Source organism: Narcine bancroftii, chromosome 5 (genome assembly GCF_036971445.1).
Source record: "Narcine bancroftii isolate sNarBan1 chromosome 5, sNarBan1.hap1, whole genome shotgun sequence".
In the NCBI taxonomy this organism is placed as follows: Eukaryota; Metazoa; Chordata; class Chondrichthyes; order Torpediniformes; family Narcinidae; genus Narcine; species Narcine bancroftii.
Window position 1 is genome coordinate 70859191 of NC_091473.1, and position 16250 is coordinate 70875440.

General features: G+C 38.4%; 1 protein-coding gene across 2 annotated transcripts; it reads right to left on the reverse strand.

Annotated features, from left to right (window-relative positions):
• Positions 1-1088: 1088 nt before the first annotated feature.
• Positions 1089-16021, reverse strand: LOC138762710 (regulator of G-protein signaling 4-like). Of its 2 annotated transcripts, XM_069936294.1 has the most exons (6): positions 15921-16021; positions 14971-15078; positions 11402-11463; positions 8867-8962; positions 6700-6866; positions 1089-2688 (listed from the first exon to the last, which is right to left on the reverse strand). In XM_069936294.1, the coding sequence occupies exons 1-6, from the start codon at positions 15962-15964 to the stop codon at positions 2452-2454; spliced, it is 714 nt and encodes a 237-aa protein (XP_069792395.1). In that variant the 5' UTR covers positions 15965-16021; the 3' UTR covers positions 1089-2451. The 2 variants fall into 2 exon arrangements, with proteins under 2 accessions (XP_069792395.1, XP_069792396.1); XM_069936295.1 differs by lacking the exon at positions 8867-8962.
• Between the last annotated feature and the right edge of the window lie 229 nt (positions 16022-16250).

Consider the following 16250-nt stretch of genomic DNA (forward strand, 5'->3'; position numbering starts at 1 on the left):
CATTTTGGGCAGTTCCACCTTTCTCAAGACTCCCAGTTCTGGAAAGAGTAGCCTTAGGTTATATCGAACTCAAAGACTGCTCAACTGAATGGGAGACATTCGTTTCTAGGGAAACGTTAAGTGGTTGTGTTTTTAAAAAATTAATTATTTCAGTTGCTTTGCATTATTTAATTTGTTTTTGGTGTGTGCTTTTTAGGTTTTCAAACATTAAACAATTATTTTTCCAAACTATATTTCAGTTTGTTTGTATGAACTGAGTGTTGAATGAATGTTTGTGAATGGCACACCTAGTTGCCAATTTTTCAGCTTCATGTTTAGCACTTAGATACTACCCTTTCTAGCAGTGAGGTTGAGAATATTATCAAAGCCTCTTGTTCGCAGTTTAATTGTTCACCATCAGATATGATAGAACTGCTGATCTTAATTTTTTTCCATTGGGTTTGGGATTACTGGTTTTAGGTATGTATTCAAGTATTGCCTTTCTGCATTTCTCCTTTTACCAAGTCAGATCCCCTGGGCTTGTTAATGATGACACAGAGGGGTGGGGTGGACAGGAGCTTAATGATGGCGATGAGGAATATTTCTGTTGTAGTGCCAGTTATGAGCAGCCAGAACTGTCCTCTGCCTGTTCCATTTACAATTGTAGAGGGTGTCCTTGGTGTGAAGACAGACTTTGTCTCCACAAAGATTATGCAGTCGCCATTTGTACCTTTCCAGTCCTGGACAGATGTGTCTGCCATAGTAAGTTGGTGAGGATTAGTTCAACTAGGAGTGCCCCTCATATTAATTCACTCACTGCCTATTACAGACTTAGTCCAGAGGACTTAGTCCTTGAGGACTTAAGCAGTTTGCTTAACTGTAATGCTACCAAGATGCTCTTGTTGCTCTTGTTGACAGACTTTGAAGATCTCTCATCTAGTCTGCATCCTGTAGCCTTGATGTTGCAGGTGTTTTATCCAAACGTTGCATCACGGAGAGGAGTATCAATTCATCGGCAGAGGAAGGGGAATGGATGATAATCAGAAGGGTATTTCCTTTCCTATGTTTGTCCTGATACCTAGAAACTTCATGAGATTGTGGAGTCAAGGTTTAATATGAAACCATTTATTTAATATGAAACATAATTTATTTACATATTAAAAACAAATGGAAATTCTACACACCATAATTCAACCAATATATACAGACAAAATTATTGACTCCTCATCTATGGCTAAAGTTTCTGTTTTGCTCTTGTTTTGATTACCTGACGTTCCCCACAGTACAGCCTGTCAGATTAACTCAAATATACAAAGTGTGCAGTGAGGATGAATTTAATGGATATAAAAATAATTAAACTTCTTGTTATTCCTGATGTACAATAAATTATTCTCAGATATCATCAAACTCAACAATTAACTTCCACAAATACAGATACATTCTAGACAAATATACAGAGCAAGTAAAACTTCTATTTCTATAAATTTATATTTCTATAAATCACTCTCCCACATCATGGATTGTACTTTAATTAATAAAAAGTTCATGAATACAGCTTTCTAATGGTCACTTGCTAACTAACTGTGCAGATCACATCGTGTTGTTTTATGCACAAGAACATTGTAAGGGGTTTTAGGGAAACAATAAAAGAATCAGCAAGCAATGACCTTATGTTGTTAAAGTTTACAGCATTTATTTTAATGTTGAAAATAACTGGGAGGCAATGGTGTACATTTTTTGCTTTTTGCTCATTCTTCCATGTTGAAATACTACAGACCACATCATGAACTCATTCCCATGCCTCGGCAGGGTATAGTGCTCCAGGACTTTCAACCAGAAATTGTGAATGGACAGTGATATTTATCCATTTTACAATTGACATGTCAGAACATGAGTGATTTAAGTTCAATTCAGAACTCTATGTGGAGTTTGCATGTTCTCCACGGGACCAATTGGGTTTACCCTGGAAGATCTGATTTCCTCCCCCATCCAAAAGAAGTGCAATGACCCCCTCGTATAGGTAGGAGGCTGGAGAGTCAAGGTTGTGCTGGAGAGCATGTGGAGGAGAATAGCTTTCAGATTTGGGAGGTGGAAAAGCTCTGAAATTTGGCTGAGATTTGATGGGCTGAATGATCTCTGGCGTAAGAAGGAAGTACAAGATATGTTGAATATTAGGAATACAAACCTGAAATTAGGTCACAGGCTCATTTCAGTACATATAATGTTGAAGGAGGCAGTACATACATTTCCAACATAGATAACAAAAATCATTAGATTGAAAAATTGAGCTTTTGCTAACGTTATACACAAACGTAATCTTAATTCTTAAAGTTAAAGTGCTGTTTTTGATCAAATTTAATTATGATAACTTTTCCTAACAAGAACTTTGAAGACTTTATTGTACTTAATCTAAGAAGTAGTTCAACACTTTCATCATTTCAGCAATAATATTGAATTGACAGACCAGGTACTCTAAGCACGTGCATGCTGCGGGTCAGATGACAAAGGTATTTGTTCTTTGAATTTAGGATGGCTTTTGGTTTGAGTTTGGCTCAGTAAATCCAAGTACATCTTTGACTTGAGAAATCGTGGATAAGAGTCCTTCTCCATCAAGGTATAGATTTTGCTTTGTGCTTCATCAAAGCAAGAGGATGTTGGCTCCAGAATATTTTTCTTCACCTTTTCTCTGATCTGAGCTTCCAAATTCACCTGATAGTTCATGGAAACCAATTTAGTCACTACAACAGTATGGGGTCCACTTTATTACACAGAATTGAGAAATACTTCTACTGGGAAATTCTAACATTTTAATTCAAATATCATGATGCAATCAAATCAATAATACACAAATGTTATTGTTGCACTAATGTTAAAAATTAGGTTGTTATCAAATATGGCTCATTATTCCTTTTTAAATATGATGTCAACAGTATTATTTTAATTGTATTTGAAGGGTAAATATTTTTGGGAATGAACGTGTCAGTGGTGAACATGTGGTGGCATTGTGTCACCTCCAGCATTTGGAATCCAAGGTACCCTCTGTGTTCATCTGTTACCTGCTGTTTCCTCTGTGACTTCCAGGTTCAACCATGCATCCCAATTTAACCTAACCTGGGAACCTCACCAAGAGAACTCATAAAAATGCTTGGAATGGAATGAAGAAAATCTGAATTGAAGGAGGCAATGGATATTGTCTTCAAGTTGAGTTAAAGAGAATCGCCAAGGCAAATCACATGTACATTAATGTGAACGGTGTAATTTAAGAACTGTTCATCTTCACATGGAGTCTGCATTCCTCACCAACAAATATGAAGGGGAAACATTTTTTTTTCTCTTGTTTGAGTTAGATTACCCATTCCAGATGGACCTCACTAGAGTTAGAGATTTTGTTCTGGTGCCTGCCCACATTTTGTCCTTACCTTGATGAAGGGCTCAAGCCTGAAATGTTGGCTACATATCATACACTGTTTGGCCTGCTGAGTTTCTCCAGCTTTGTGTTTCAACTAGTGCTAGAGATGATGTTTCTCATTGAAATGTTAAACTGTGTAGTGATCTGCCCATTCAAGTTGATGGAAAGGATTTGACTGACATCAAGAAGTTACCTGGTTATTTATCTTCACTGCTTTGAAAATGTTTCCTGCTCCATTTCTTTACATTACAACAGTAACTCCAGCTCAGCTACAATTAATTGGTTTAGTTCATTAGGAGTTTCCAGGAATGTGGTATTTTCATTCTCAATTCAAATATACAGACGTGACAGGGGAGATAGTTCTCTGTCATGTTTCTGTGACCAAGATGAGCTCTGAGAAACAACTTAAAGGAAGGTTTGTGCCACCAGGAGCAATGATGAAGAAAAGTGTGAATGTCAGGAACAGGAAACAGGCCATTCAGCACACTTGTAGTTGGTTCTGCTGCTTCTCATCATCAGGGACCAAGTTTAATCTTGGTCTCAGATACTCCCAATGTGTACCAAGAGCTCAAGTTTCTGTCTGTATCCTATATCCTAAAAACGTGCTTGTAAGTTAATAAAAATAATAAGGAGAATCCTGGGAATTATAGACCAGTGAGCCTCATGTTAGTGGTGGTAAAACTATCAGAGAGGATTATTAGGGACAGGATTTATGTCAAAAATAGACAGCATGGCTTTGTGAGGCGTAGGTCATGTCTCATGAGCCTAATTGAGTTTTTTTGAGGAGGTAACAAAATAAATTGATGAAAGTGAGGCAATAGATATGGTGAATATAGATTTTAGTAAGTCATTTACAAAGTCCCCCAAGGTAGATTCATTCAGAAAGTAATGAGGTATGGATTCATGGAACCTTGGCTGAGTGGATTCTGAAATGGCTTGCCTGTAGAAAGCAGAGAGTATTAGTGGATGGTATGTATTTTGCCTGGAGGTCATTGACTAGTGGAGTCCCATAGTGTTCAGTTCTGGGACCCCTGCTCTTTGTGATTTTTATAAATGACTTGATAATGAAGTAGAGGGATGGCTCAGTAAGTTTGCAGATGACACAAAATTTGCAGATGTTGTGGATAGTGTAGAAGATTGTCATAAGTTACAACGGGTTAGAGACAGGATGCAGAGTTGGTTGGAAAAGTGGCAGATTGGGTTCAATCCAGATAAGTGTGAAGTGATGCATTTTGAAGGTCAAACTTGAAGGCAAAATATATGGTTAATGGCAGGATTCTTAACTGTGTGGAAGAACAGAAGGACCTTGGGGTCCAAATCCATAGATCTCTCAAGATGGTCTTGATCAGGGGAAATTTATGACATTTGAACAAATCAGGAATAAACTTGGAGTTTTAAATACATCCTTTTTCTGCTATCTTCAGTTAAAATCTTATTTAAGAGACAAATCAGGTCCAGCACTGGCTTTACCGCAATGTGCTGAAATAGAGACTCTGGTTCAAAAGGGGATTATAAAGAAATTTATCTCAAAAATGTATTTCTTACTTCAGGTGGAAGCCCATAAACAAGGGCTAGATAAGTCAAGAGAGAGATGGGAATCAGATTTGGGTATAGAAATTGTTCTATTTTGCTGGTCTGTCCTGTGTTGGGACAGCATGAGGAATACAATTAATGTAAGGTATAGGCTGGTGCAATATAATTTTTTGCCTCAACTGTACCTTACTCCACAAGAATTAAATAAATTTAAATCTGAATTTTCAAATTTATGTTTTCAATATGGTCAAGATATAAGGACCTTTTTGCATTTGACCTGGCCATGACCTAAGGTGAGATCCTTAAGGGAATATTTGGGGAATCCCCTGGAACAAATTACCAGAATTCAATACCCTCAGGTGCCAAAATTGTTTTTATTGGGAAAATTAGCAGATAGATCACCTAAAATGAGGCTGATGAAATATCAGTTGAAATTTGTTTAACTTGCTTTAGCGGTGGCCGGGAAATGCATAACCATTACTTGGAAATCTGATTCCCAACTGAGTCCAACTGGGTGGAAGTCAGAAATGCATAGTTGTGTTCCATTGGAGAAGATTACTTACAACCTCAGACATTTTTACAACATATATTTAAGAATATGGAACCCATATTTAAGATGTACGGGGGTTAATCTTTAATGATTTACCCCCCCCCCCCCCATCTTTGGGCTCCAATACCACTAACTCCAGTATCCCTAGCAATGTCTATGTCAAGACATTTATCCTTAAGGAGGAAGTAAGCTCTGGATGAATCACATAATGTTTCATCTGTATGTAATTAATGCTTTTGGAAAACAGGTGATTTTGCTACATGATATGGGAGAATTACCCCTTCTTTCCCTTTTTTCTATTTTTTAAAATTTTTTATTCTGTTTCCTACTTTTTTTAAGGATCGGCACGGGGTGTAATTTTGTGCAAAATTTGTTGTTGATTCTTCCTTCTTTGTATATCAACGTAGTTTGGTTTTGGTATTTTATTGTATATATCTGTGATGCTTCTTTGATTTTTTTTTATTTTGCAAATTTATGTTAATTGAAATTTTTTTAAAAAAGCTATAAAAGGTTGCCGTGCAGGCTAGTAGGCTAGTTAAGAAAGCTTACAATATGCTGGTCTTTATTTATCAGGGGACTGAGTTCAAGAGTCAAGAGGTAATGTTGCAGCTCTGATAAACTCTGGTTAGACCAGACATGGAATATTGTTTTCAGTTCTAGTCACCTCATTACAGGAAGGATGTGGAAGCTATGGAGAGGGTCCAGAGGAGATTTACCAGGTTGTTGCCTGGCTTGGAGAATGTGTCTTATGAGGGAAGGTTAGCAGTGCAAGGGCTTTCCTCTCTGGAGCAAAGAAGGATGAGAGGTGACTTATTAGAGGACTGAAAGATTATGAGAGGAATAGATAGGGTTGACAACCAGCACCTTTTTTTCCTGGGGTGAGAGTAGCAAACACCAGAGAATACCTATACAAATTGAAGGGAGGCAAGTTTAAGGGAGCTGTCGGGATAAGTTTTTTACACCGAAAGTAGTAGGTGCCTGGAATGCATTGCCAGAGTAATGGTGGAGGCTGGTACAATAGGGATATTTAAAAGACTCTTAGAGAGATACATGGACTCAAAAAAAAATAGAGGGTTATGAAATTGGGAAATGAGTAGGTTTATACAGGTCAGAACAACATCAAGAGCCGACGGACCTGTTCTGTGCTATTGTGTTCTATAAAAGACCAGAGCCATCATAAAAATGTTCTTCCTCATGAAATTGGTTTTCCCTTTGTTTGTACACTTACCTCTTTGGGTGCATCAACTGCAATATACTCATCGAAAATCTTCCTTGCTTTGAAGGCCAATTTTGCGGATGTCTTGTCCTTTCTATATGCCTCGCACTCCAACCAGAATTTAATATTCTCCTCACTGTACTCAGTCCGTAGAAATTCAGCAAATATGACCAAACCATCTGTGGGGAAAGAAAATAATAGTCTTTGTGTTAAATGAAACTAACAGAAAATATACCAGCAGCTGAAAGCAATTAAAGGCCAGAAATTATGAATAAATATGTAATCCTTCCTTAATTTTGTGAGAATATGTAATTTAATTATTTTTAAAGAATTGACTCCTTGGTTATTTGTTGCCATCAATCAGTAATAAACATTTAACAACAAAATATGCCAAGCCAAGCACTAAAACCAGCAAGTTGTAGAGTTATGTGGCAGAGAAACAAGTCCTTCAGTCTTCTAGGGTGGTGCAGGTGTTAACTGTCCATCAACTGACCATTGGATCTCCACGCATCCCATCAACTATCCCCCCGATTCTAACACTTAGCTGCGCATTATGGGCAATTTACAGTGGCCAATTAACCTACTGGCTCATTATGGGTTGTGAGAGGGAACTAGACCATACAAATGAAACCCACTCAGTAACAGGGAGAGCAATCAAACTCCACACAGACATTCCCCAAGGTCAGGATTGAACCCAGGTTGCTGGTGTTGTAAGGCAATAGTTCTACCAGCTGCACCATTTTGCTGTCTCTTGTCTTGGGTGGCAAATGCTGGCAAACCATAACAAAATGATACATCTTGCTTCACAAATAAATATTATCATGTTTATCTATTTACTGGCAGGCACAGTAAAATAATCATCTCAAGTTTTGAAGCAGATGTAGGGAGGAATAAAGCAACCCCAAATTGTAGCACTGGCTCCCAAAAGACCAAGCTTCTGTCATGTGATATTTTATTCATATGCACATCCAATTCCATTATTTTGAATGATTGAACACAGACTTGAGTTGTGTGGTGGGGAATTAGCAAGTACATCAGACTCTGTCGGTCATTTCCACTCAAGTATGCTCCTTCGAACATTTGTCAGAACATAAATAAGACATCTGTCAACACTGAATCGATAGTAAGTGACCCTGGCAAGACCATGGTTCTGGAAAAATCATTGGAAATCAAAGCGGGTTGGATGCAAGTGACAGAGAAACCCCAGGAGGCGAATGATCCAGATGCAAAGGAACATCCACCAGATGGCCTTATAATGACTGGGACAGCTGACAACACAAATAAACACTCTGCTTCCAGGCTGGCTCATCTGACTTGCTACACGTACGCCCAGCCTGGAGCATGGGAAGGTCTCCCATTGGCAGTGGGGCTCCATGGTGTCTGTGCGTTACAAGTCAGTATCTCATCTGTTGCAGTCCCTGGAGGAAGGGAGGATTGCTTCACTTAAAGTTCCAGCTGCAACTTATCTTCAGATAAATTACCATAGCAGCATGAGACAGTCTAAGAATTTAAAGAATCTTTATGGCATTTGTCCCACAAATCTTATATTTTTGGTGAGGATAAATAAAGTCACAATGTCTCTCCCTTCAGTGCTAACATCACATGCTGTTATGACACAATGTAATTTATATTCTTTGCTGATAAACTTCAAATATATATATTTATATTTATATTTATTTTTTTTTGGAAGCCAGTGATCTTTTAAATTCTTCAAGGAGCTCAGTGTATAGATATATCTTGAGATAGCAGCAAGGATGATACAGCAGATTCCAAGGTGGGTTACCATCTCAACTCTGAAACAGAACTGTCAACAGATTGAGCCTCGAGCTCCCCAATTAAAAAAGAAGGGACAAAAATCTTCACTTGCACCCACTAACGAAATGGGTGCATGTGGACAATGGTCGATGACCGTTCGCTTGGGGAACGAGGCTAAGGGTTAGGGTTAGGGTTAGGGTTAGGGTTAGGGTTAGGGTTAAGGGTTAAGGGTTAGGGTTAGGGTTAAGGGTTAGGGTTAGGGTTAGGGTTAGGGTTAGGATTAATCATTGCCTTCAGTTTAGGAACGAGGCAGAAGGATCATTCCTGGGGTTTTATCCATGGCTAGAGATTAGTTGCTAACATGGAGATAAGGCCACTGTCAAATTTTGGAACAATAACAGTAAACAGAATTGTACATTTGTACCTGGGTTCTCACTCTTGAGTTTCTCTTTCTCAAGGCTGTCTTTGAGCCTTGTCCTCACGTGTGATAAAAATTGACTTCGTTTATCAGCCACCGTTTCTGTTTGATTTACAAAGTTTCTTTACTGAAGGACGGAGAAACGATGCAATATACAATTATGATGAATTTAGGTGCACATCAGGTTTTTACGAAAATAATTTTGATTCGACCTCTATGCCTCTGGCAGGATCTTTAATCAGGGGCATCAATACTGGGACTTTAACTTGGCAAGGTCTGTTTTCCTTGGTGTGGAAGAAGAAGGGACATGATTGAGGAGTATAACACTAGGAAGGATATAGATAGGGTAGACTGAATGAAACTATTCCCAGTATCCGAGGTGCATAAAACTAGAGGACAGAGATTTTGGATTAGGGGTATGGGAGGGGTGGAAGCAGAGTGGGATTTATGGAGGACTTTTTTAACCTGGAAGGCACTGCATGAGAGAAAGAGATAGAAGCAGAGTCACTGACAGCATTTAAAAGGTGTCCAGGTAAGCACTTGAATCGTTTGGCCCCAGTGCGGATGTGATGATCTGTTTCCATGCTGTATGATCCCATGACTATATCTAACTCCAGAGGCATCCCAATGACATCCCTTAATATTCCCAATGACATCCCTTAATAATTCCAGTGATTTTACTTAATAGCCCAAATGATGATGTTCAACAATCCTGGTGACATTACTCAATAAAGTGCCTCAAAATCCTCATTGATGTTGCTCAGTAACTATAGTAGAATATGTTATCAATTGTTTATCAAGATGATAGCAAATTGTATTTTGTCAGAAAACTGAAATGGTTTTGTTCAAACTAATTGTGAATGAGTATTATGTAAAGGCTGAATATAAGTCATTTTTAGTAAAATAAAATGCAAATTTAAGATTTATATTTTCACGAGAGAGCAGTTTCCTCGACTAAGCGTGTCGTATTCTAAAGCCAGATAATTTAATAACTGTTATTGGAAAGATGCTGCAGTCTGCCATTAAGGCAAAAAGCAGCTAAGTCATTTAGAAAATCTTAATGCAATTAAACAAGTTCAATATTGCTTTACAAAAGATATTGGGAGAAGTGATTTAATAAGAATTGAACATGCTATCATATAGAAACTAATGAATTAGGATAAATGGACCTTTTTTTAGACTGGTAATCACAACTAGTGGAGCTGCCCAAGGATCAGTCTTTGACTCTGAATGGCTAACTATTAAGATAAATGATTTTGAGGATGGAACACAGTGTAAAGTATGCATTTTCTGACAAAAGACTGTATTTAGTTCCTGCAATAGGATATACAGTAGATAGGTTATGTGAACAGGCAAACACTTGCTGAATGTTGTTCAGTGAAGGAAAATGTAACTTTTTTAAAATTAGAGATACAGCACAGTAACAGGCCCTCCAGGCCCACGAGCCCGCATTGACCAAATATGACCAATTGAGCTACAAACCCTGGACGTCTTTGGAATTTGAGAGGAAACCAGAGCACCCATAAGAAATCCATACAGGTCACAGGGAGAATGTACAGACTCCTTACAGACAGTGTCAGATTTGAACCCAGGTCGCTGGCGTTGTAATAGCATTGTGCTATCCCCTATGATAACTATGTTGCTCATGTAGTGTTATGCACTTGCCAAAAAGCAAGCTATCACCAAAAAGAAGAGATTCCAATTGACACCAGTACAGACGGATCTCAGTGGACGTGTACATAAAACACAAAAGGTTGGCACGCAGGTGTAGCAGATGATAAGAAGGAAAACTAATATTGCCTTTTATTGCTTAGAAGACAGAAATTAAAATAGATCATTATTATTACAATTATACAGGGCATTGTTGATCCTGTCTCTGGAGTATTCTGTACAGTCTTAGTCCCCTTATTAAAGAAAGGATATGCCAGCCTTAGAGACAGCACAGAAGAGATTCACTGGACTAATTCCTTGGATGAGAGGATTGTCCAATTACGAAAGGCTAAACTAATTAAAAACCTGTTTTCTTTGTGAAATTTGAGGTGAGAACACTTACTAAAACATATAATATTCTAAGGGGGCTTTACGGGGGAGATGCTGCAATGTTTCCATATTGCTGGAATTCTCTTCAAGATCGGGAGGGCAGACCACTGAGGGTATTTGAAGAGGAAGTGGTTGGATTTATGAGAAGAAATTGAGGATTATGGGGAACTGGCACAGAAGCAATGAGGTATGGGGCAAGTCAGACATGAGCATGTTGAATAGTGGGCAAGTGCTCTACTCCTGCTCCTATTTAATAGTGTGCATTTTGTGAATGTCTATTAGTCTAAATCATTTTACAATGTCCAGCTGTAAAATAACGGTGTTTATTTTATCAACATGAATTTTTTAAGTAGCTGCACTTTCCAGATCTTTACTGTTATTCAAACAACTTCCATGTGTAAAATAAAAAAAGAACATTTTACCAGATATTGAATTCAAGTAACATAAAGAACATGGTTCAGCCCATTTTAATAAAAAGTTCATTTTTTAAAAATTACTTACTTTTATGAATTACTAGTCTTTGCAAAGATTCACTCCATTCTTTGACCTCATGCCAACTGAGTCTAGGAAAAGACATTGAAATGGCCAATTAGAGACAAAATTCTTTCACGTCTTGAATAATATACAAAGATTATTGCAGGTGATGATGTATTGTAAACAGAATGGAAATTCTATATCAGGAGTATTAAAGAGCCAGTAACTGAAACATTCTGAGAATGAACAAACAGTTATCTGTTATATAGATTATTAGGAATAATTCTACAACTGTGTCAATTTCATATTTTGAAAGTTTTTCTGAAAGTCCTTGGTTATATTCTCAAACAATTTTAATTTGATTCAGAAACACAGATTTGCTTATTTTTATTTTTACCATGGCAAAGTCACCCAGTTTTAGCTCACTATGTGTTCTATCACGTACCCAAAGGTTTATAGTATGCTTCAGTGCACATTTTGTTGGTTTGTGGTCCAGCAACTTTGCAGCAGAGCTGCATTTCAAATAAATCTATTTTTGAAGTTGTAAAGCACTTTCAGTTGTTTTGTGGTTGTGAATAATGCAATAATGCAAGTAAACAGGAAAGTTGACAGACACTGGGACTGGAGTGCATTGTACAAAAGTGCAGGAGAAAATCAGCAGGTCATGCAGCATCTATTGGAAGTAAAGGCTGACCAACATTTCAGGCCTGAGTGCTTTGTCAAGGTATGAACATAATAATACAGGATCTTTGCTCTCCTGAACCCTGTGGAAGTTGGGTGAGCAGTGTACTGACAGTAACCACACCAGCAGTGCGAGTATAAGACAGCTTTAATAAACTAATATGTACACTAAGAGGTCTTGTCTCTTTGCAAGATGAACCTCGAAGGCTAGACTGTAGCTCTGGACTGCTTTTATACAAGGTCACTGGGATGACCCCTGATGACTTAGTGGTGTAATTACATATCACCACAAGCAGGTGACAGGAATGGCAAAAACAAGCTCTTCTTTCATTTGGTTGAAAGAATAGCAAGAAATTTATCTTCAGGCCTTACACAATGAACGACAAGTGGGGCAAGGGATTGGAAAGCCAATTATCTCACTGGATCCAACAAGAGGGGATGTATTTTAGAGAAGACAGGTTATTGGTGCCATGAGAAAGAACATCAATTTTATCCTGCTGTCTGCTGTATAACCTCCCAGCCCAGCCAACACATGTTCCACAGCTCAGTTCCACATGAATGGTGCAGTGACGCAGCTTGGAGACATGATGCCTCATCACTCCAATGACCCAAAATTGAACATGGCCTCCACTGTGGAGTTTTCGCTGTGAACAGTTGGATTTATTTTGATGCTCTGATTTCTTCCCAGTGCCACAGACATACAGGTTGATATGCTAAGTGGCCATTATAAATTGTCTCTAATATGTAGGTGAGTAGTAAAATGAAATAAGATTTTTTATGTCCATTTTATAGAAAATGGTATCACCTCAGACTGAAACTTTGGAATTAGGCTGAACTGAATTGTGTGAGACTTAATGGGAGAACAAAATTGCAAGAACTCTTGGTGAGAAACTGGGATTGCCCAGAGGCTGCAAATACTTGTTGGACCAAAGTAGCCTCAAAGAAAACCAGAAGAAATGAAAAGGCTTCAGTCCATCACAACATAGCATTCAATGTACCCTTGTCCTACGCTCCCTATCTAAGACTCAGCAGCTAAAAGTCAAAGTTAAACTTCAAAGTTTAGATTTATTGTCAGTTTACATACATGACATCACTGAATTTCTTTTTCCTGCAGGCTAGGTAGAATTTGTACTAACTGGTATTGCAACATACTGAACTCTAGAAAAGATATGTATACAAAAGAGAGAAATGTAAACAAAGAAAGGAATGCAAACAAATTGACAGTGCAAGAAAGTAAATAAATATTTAATAATAAATAATGTGCAAAGCAATAATCCTTAAATTAGTCCTTGATTGAGTTTGTTGTTGAGAAGTCTGATGGTAGAGAAGTAACAGCTGTTCCTGAACCTGGTGGTGTGAGTCTTGTGGCACCTATACCTCTTTCCTGATGGCACCAGCGAGAACAGAGCATGTGCTGGGTGGTGTGGGTCTTTGATGATTGCTGCTCTGTCCAACAGCAGCGGTCCATGTAGATGTACTCAATGGTGAGGAGAGTTTTGCCTGTGATGTACTGAGCTGTGTCGACTACCTTTTGCAGGACATTCTCTCAAGGGTATTGGTGCCCCCTCACCAGACTATGATCAGTCGATCAGCATACTTTTCACTTTATATCTATAGAAGGTTGCCAAGGTTTTTGATGTAATACCAAACCTCGGCAAACTTCTGAAACAGCAGAGGTGCTGGCATTGCTTTCTTCATGATGACACGGATGTGTTGGGTCCAGGAAAAGTCTTCCACAATAGTGACGCCCAGGAATTTAAATTTTCTCACCCTGTCCACCTCTGATCCTCAATGATCACTGGATTGTGCACCTCTAGTTTTCCCCTCCTAAAGTCCATAATCGGCTCTTTGGTTTTGGTGACATTGAGCATGAGGTTATTGTTAGTGTGCCATTCAGCCAAGTTTTCAGTCTCTCTCCTGTCCTGCTGACTCATCACCGCCTTTTATACAACCCACTACTGTGATATTGTCAGGAAAGCCACACAGTCATACAGTAGGTGTGAAGTGAGTAGAGCAGGGGGGTAACAAAGCAGCCCAGTGGTGCTTCAGAACTGATGGAGATTGTGGAGGAGATGTTCTTACTAATCCTCACTGATTGTGACCTGGAGGTGAGGAAATCCAGGATCCAGTTACACAGTGGGTTGTTGAGATAACAAGACATTAAGACAGGGTGGACAATTGATCCAAAGCTACACAGAATACTTTGATTTCCTATTTTTAAGAAGATGCCAAAGTAAAATGGAATAAGATTCTTTATGTCCATTCTATAGAAAATGGTATCACCTCAGACTGAAACTTTGGAATTAGGCTGAACTTAATAATCATTCCGGTGACAATCAGTAAAAGCAGGATCAGTGGCGTTCTATTTATCAAAATAATAATAAAACCTTAAAAAATTCTGCTTGACCGGCCTTGTGACCAATCAGGTTTGGAGCTTTTCTATTACAAATGGGTTTGCCATCCAGTAATCTCAGAAACTTCAAAGACGATAAGGGAACAGAATAAAATCCATACACTCAATCTTTCAACCTTCCACAAACCCCATTCTCTCCTCCTCTCATGATTTATCTAATTTATACGTGCTTTATGTCAGTACATTCAATCTGGTTCAGGTTTGATTGCAGACTTTTTTAAGCCACCTTTGACATACTGAACCACCAGAATCATGGTATCTCACTGAGGTGAGATGTTGGTGGACGTGAGAGTTGGGCAAAAGAGATCAAAACGAAATATCAAACGGGAAGCATTACTCATTTGCCTTCTATCTGAAAACCAGCAGGAGTTTGCGCAACATATTTAATAAAGTGGAGATGAGGTGTCAAAAATACCACACATTCTCATTACAGCTGTCTTGGAAGGAGCAGTGCAAACGAGACATTGTTTATTGTCCAAAATGGTTGCAAGAGGACAGTTACCTTTGAGAAGCACCCGTCTTATCCTTTTTGATGGGCACTGAGCAATGTTCAGTCCATGTCTCTGGTTTTGGCAACAGGAAGCCAAGACGATGTTTTATATCCTTTGCACTGTGAGGAATCAATATATACACGATTGAGAAAAGAAACAAATGCTGGTCGCAAAAGATTAGCAAGAGCTCTGAAACCTCATTACCCCAAAGCATTATCCAAGGTTGTGACAAATGGCACTAATTGTTTGCATCCTGCAGATATCAACGACAACGTAATTGGAAATAGTAGCCTTTTCGAGCAATAGCCACAAATGAGATACATATTGCATCTAGTTTACAGTTTACTTTTAAACATAGAATTGCACTAAAGTAAAACTTTAACAGAACCTCAAAAGGAATTTTGTACAGAAAACACGATCTTGGCATCAGACAAGCATAATACTGAATCAGATGGAAATACTCTATATCTCTGCATATTGGGGGAAAAATAAACTGCTCAAGGTGGAAACAGATTTCCTATAAGCCCAAAGAGTGAATTGTTGCTCTGACAAGTCAGGACTAAGACACAAGAAATAACAAACAGAGCATCACACTTTCACATCACTGAATTTCCTATGATATCAAGTCTTGTGAAAGTATCATTAAATAAATGAAATGTCACTGTGGGGAAAGGGTCAATATCAATATTGATTCATGTTTATACAGATGACTAAATGGAACTGAATCAACTGTCTCTCAGTGTTGTTCAATGCCAATCAGATTTCTGTATTTCTACAGATTCTAGGCAAATCTCCCATTAATTCACAAAGATTCCATTCCCTTTCATTAAAATCTGATCACTCGTTGTACAACATCCACAAAATATATGCAAATTGCTTTGATTTTTTTTAAAATGTGAAGTGAGTATTCCTGGAAATATAAGCAAAAAGAAATCTGAACTCCACATCATTAAAGACATACCTTCTGAGGCAAGTAGCAGGCAGGGCAGCCAGTCCTTTGCACATGTTGATAGTAATCAGGTCTCTGTTCACTGCTATCAGTTTTATTTGACTGCCCTAACGATGAGGTTTCTAATCCAGCAATCTGCAGAGACAAGCCTTTTATATTGGATGTTCAACAGACAGGGGCCAAGCAACTGGCCAATGGCAGCTCCTGCAGTAAACCGGTAGCGATGACGACCGACTGCCAAAGACTACAGTCAGACAAGAAGAATGCCTTAAGCAGCCACAATTAGTTTTCTTCTTACCAGAAATGACAATGTGCCCAATGTCTTTGTTGTTCCTTTCTAGA

Excerpts from the sequence above, each read along its gene's own strand:
- LOC138762710 (XM_069936294.1), bottom strand. The coding sequence starts at position 15,964 with ATGTGCAAAGGACTGGCTGCCCTGCCTGCTACTTGCCTCAGAAG. Across the intron at positions 15,079-15,920 it reads CCTGCTACTTGCCTCAGAAG|TGCAAAGGATATAAAACATC; the intron begins GTATGTCTTTAA and ends GATTCCTCACAG. Across the intron at positions 2,689-6,699 it reads CAGTTGATGCACCCAAAGAG|GTGAATTTGGAAGCTCAGAT; the intron begins GTAAGTGTACAA and ends ATGAACTATCAG.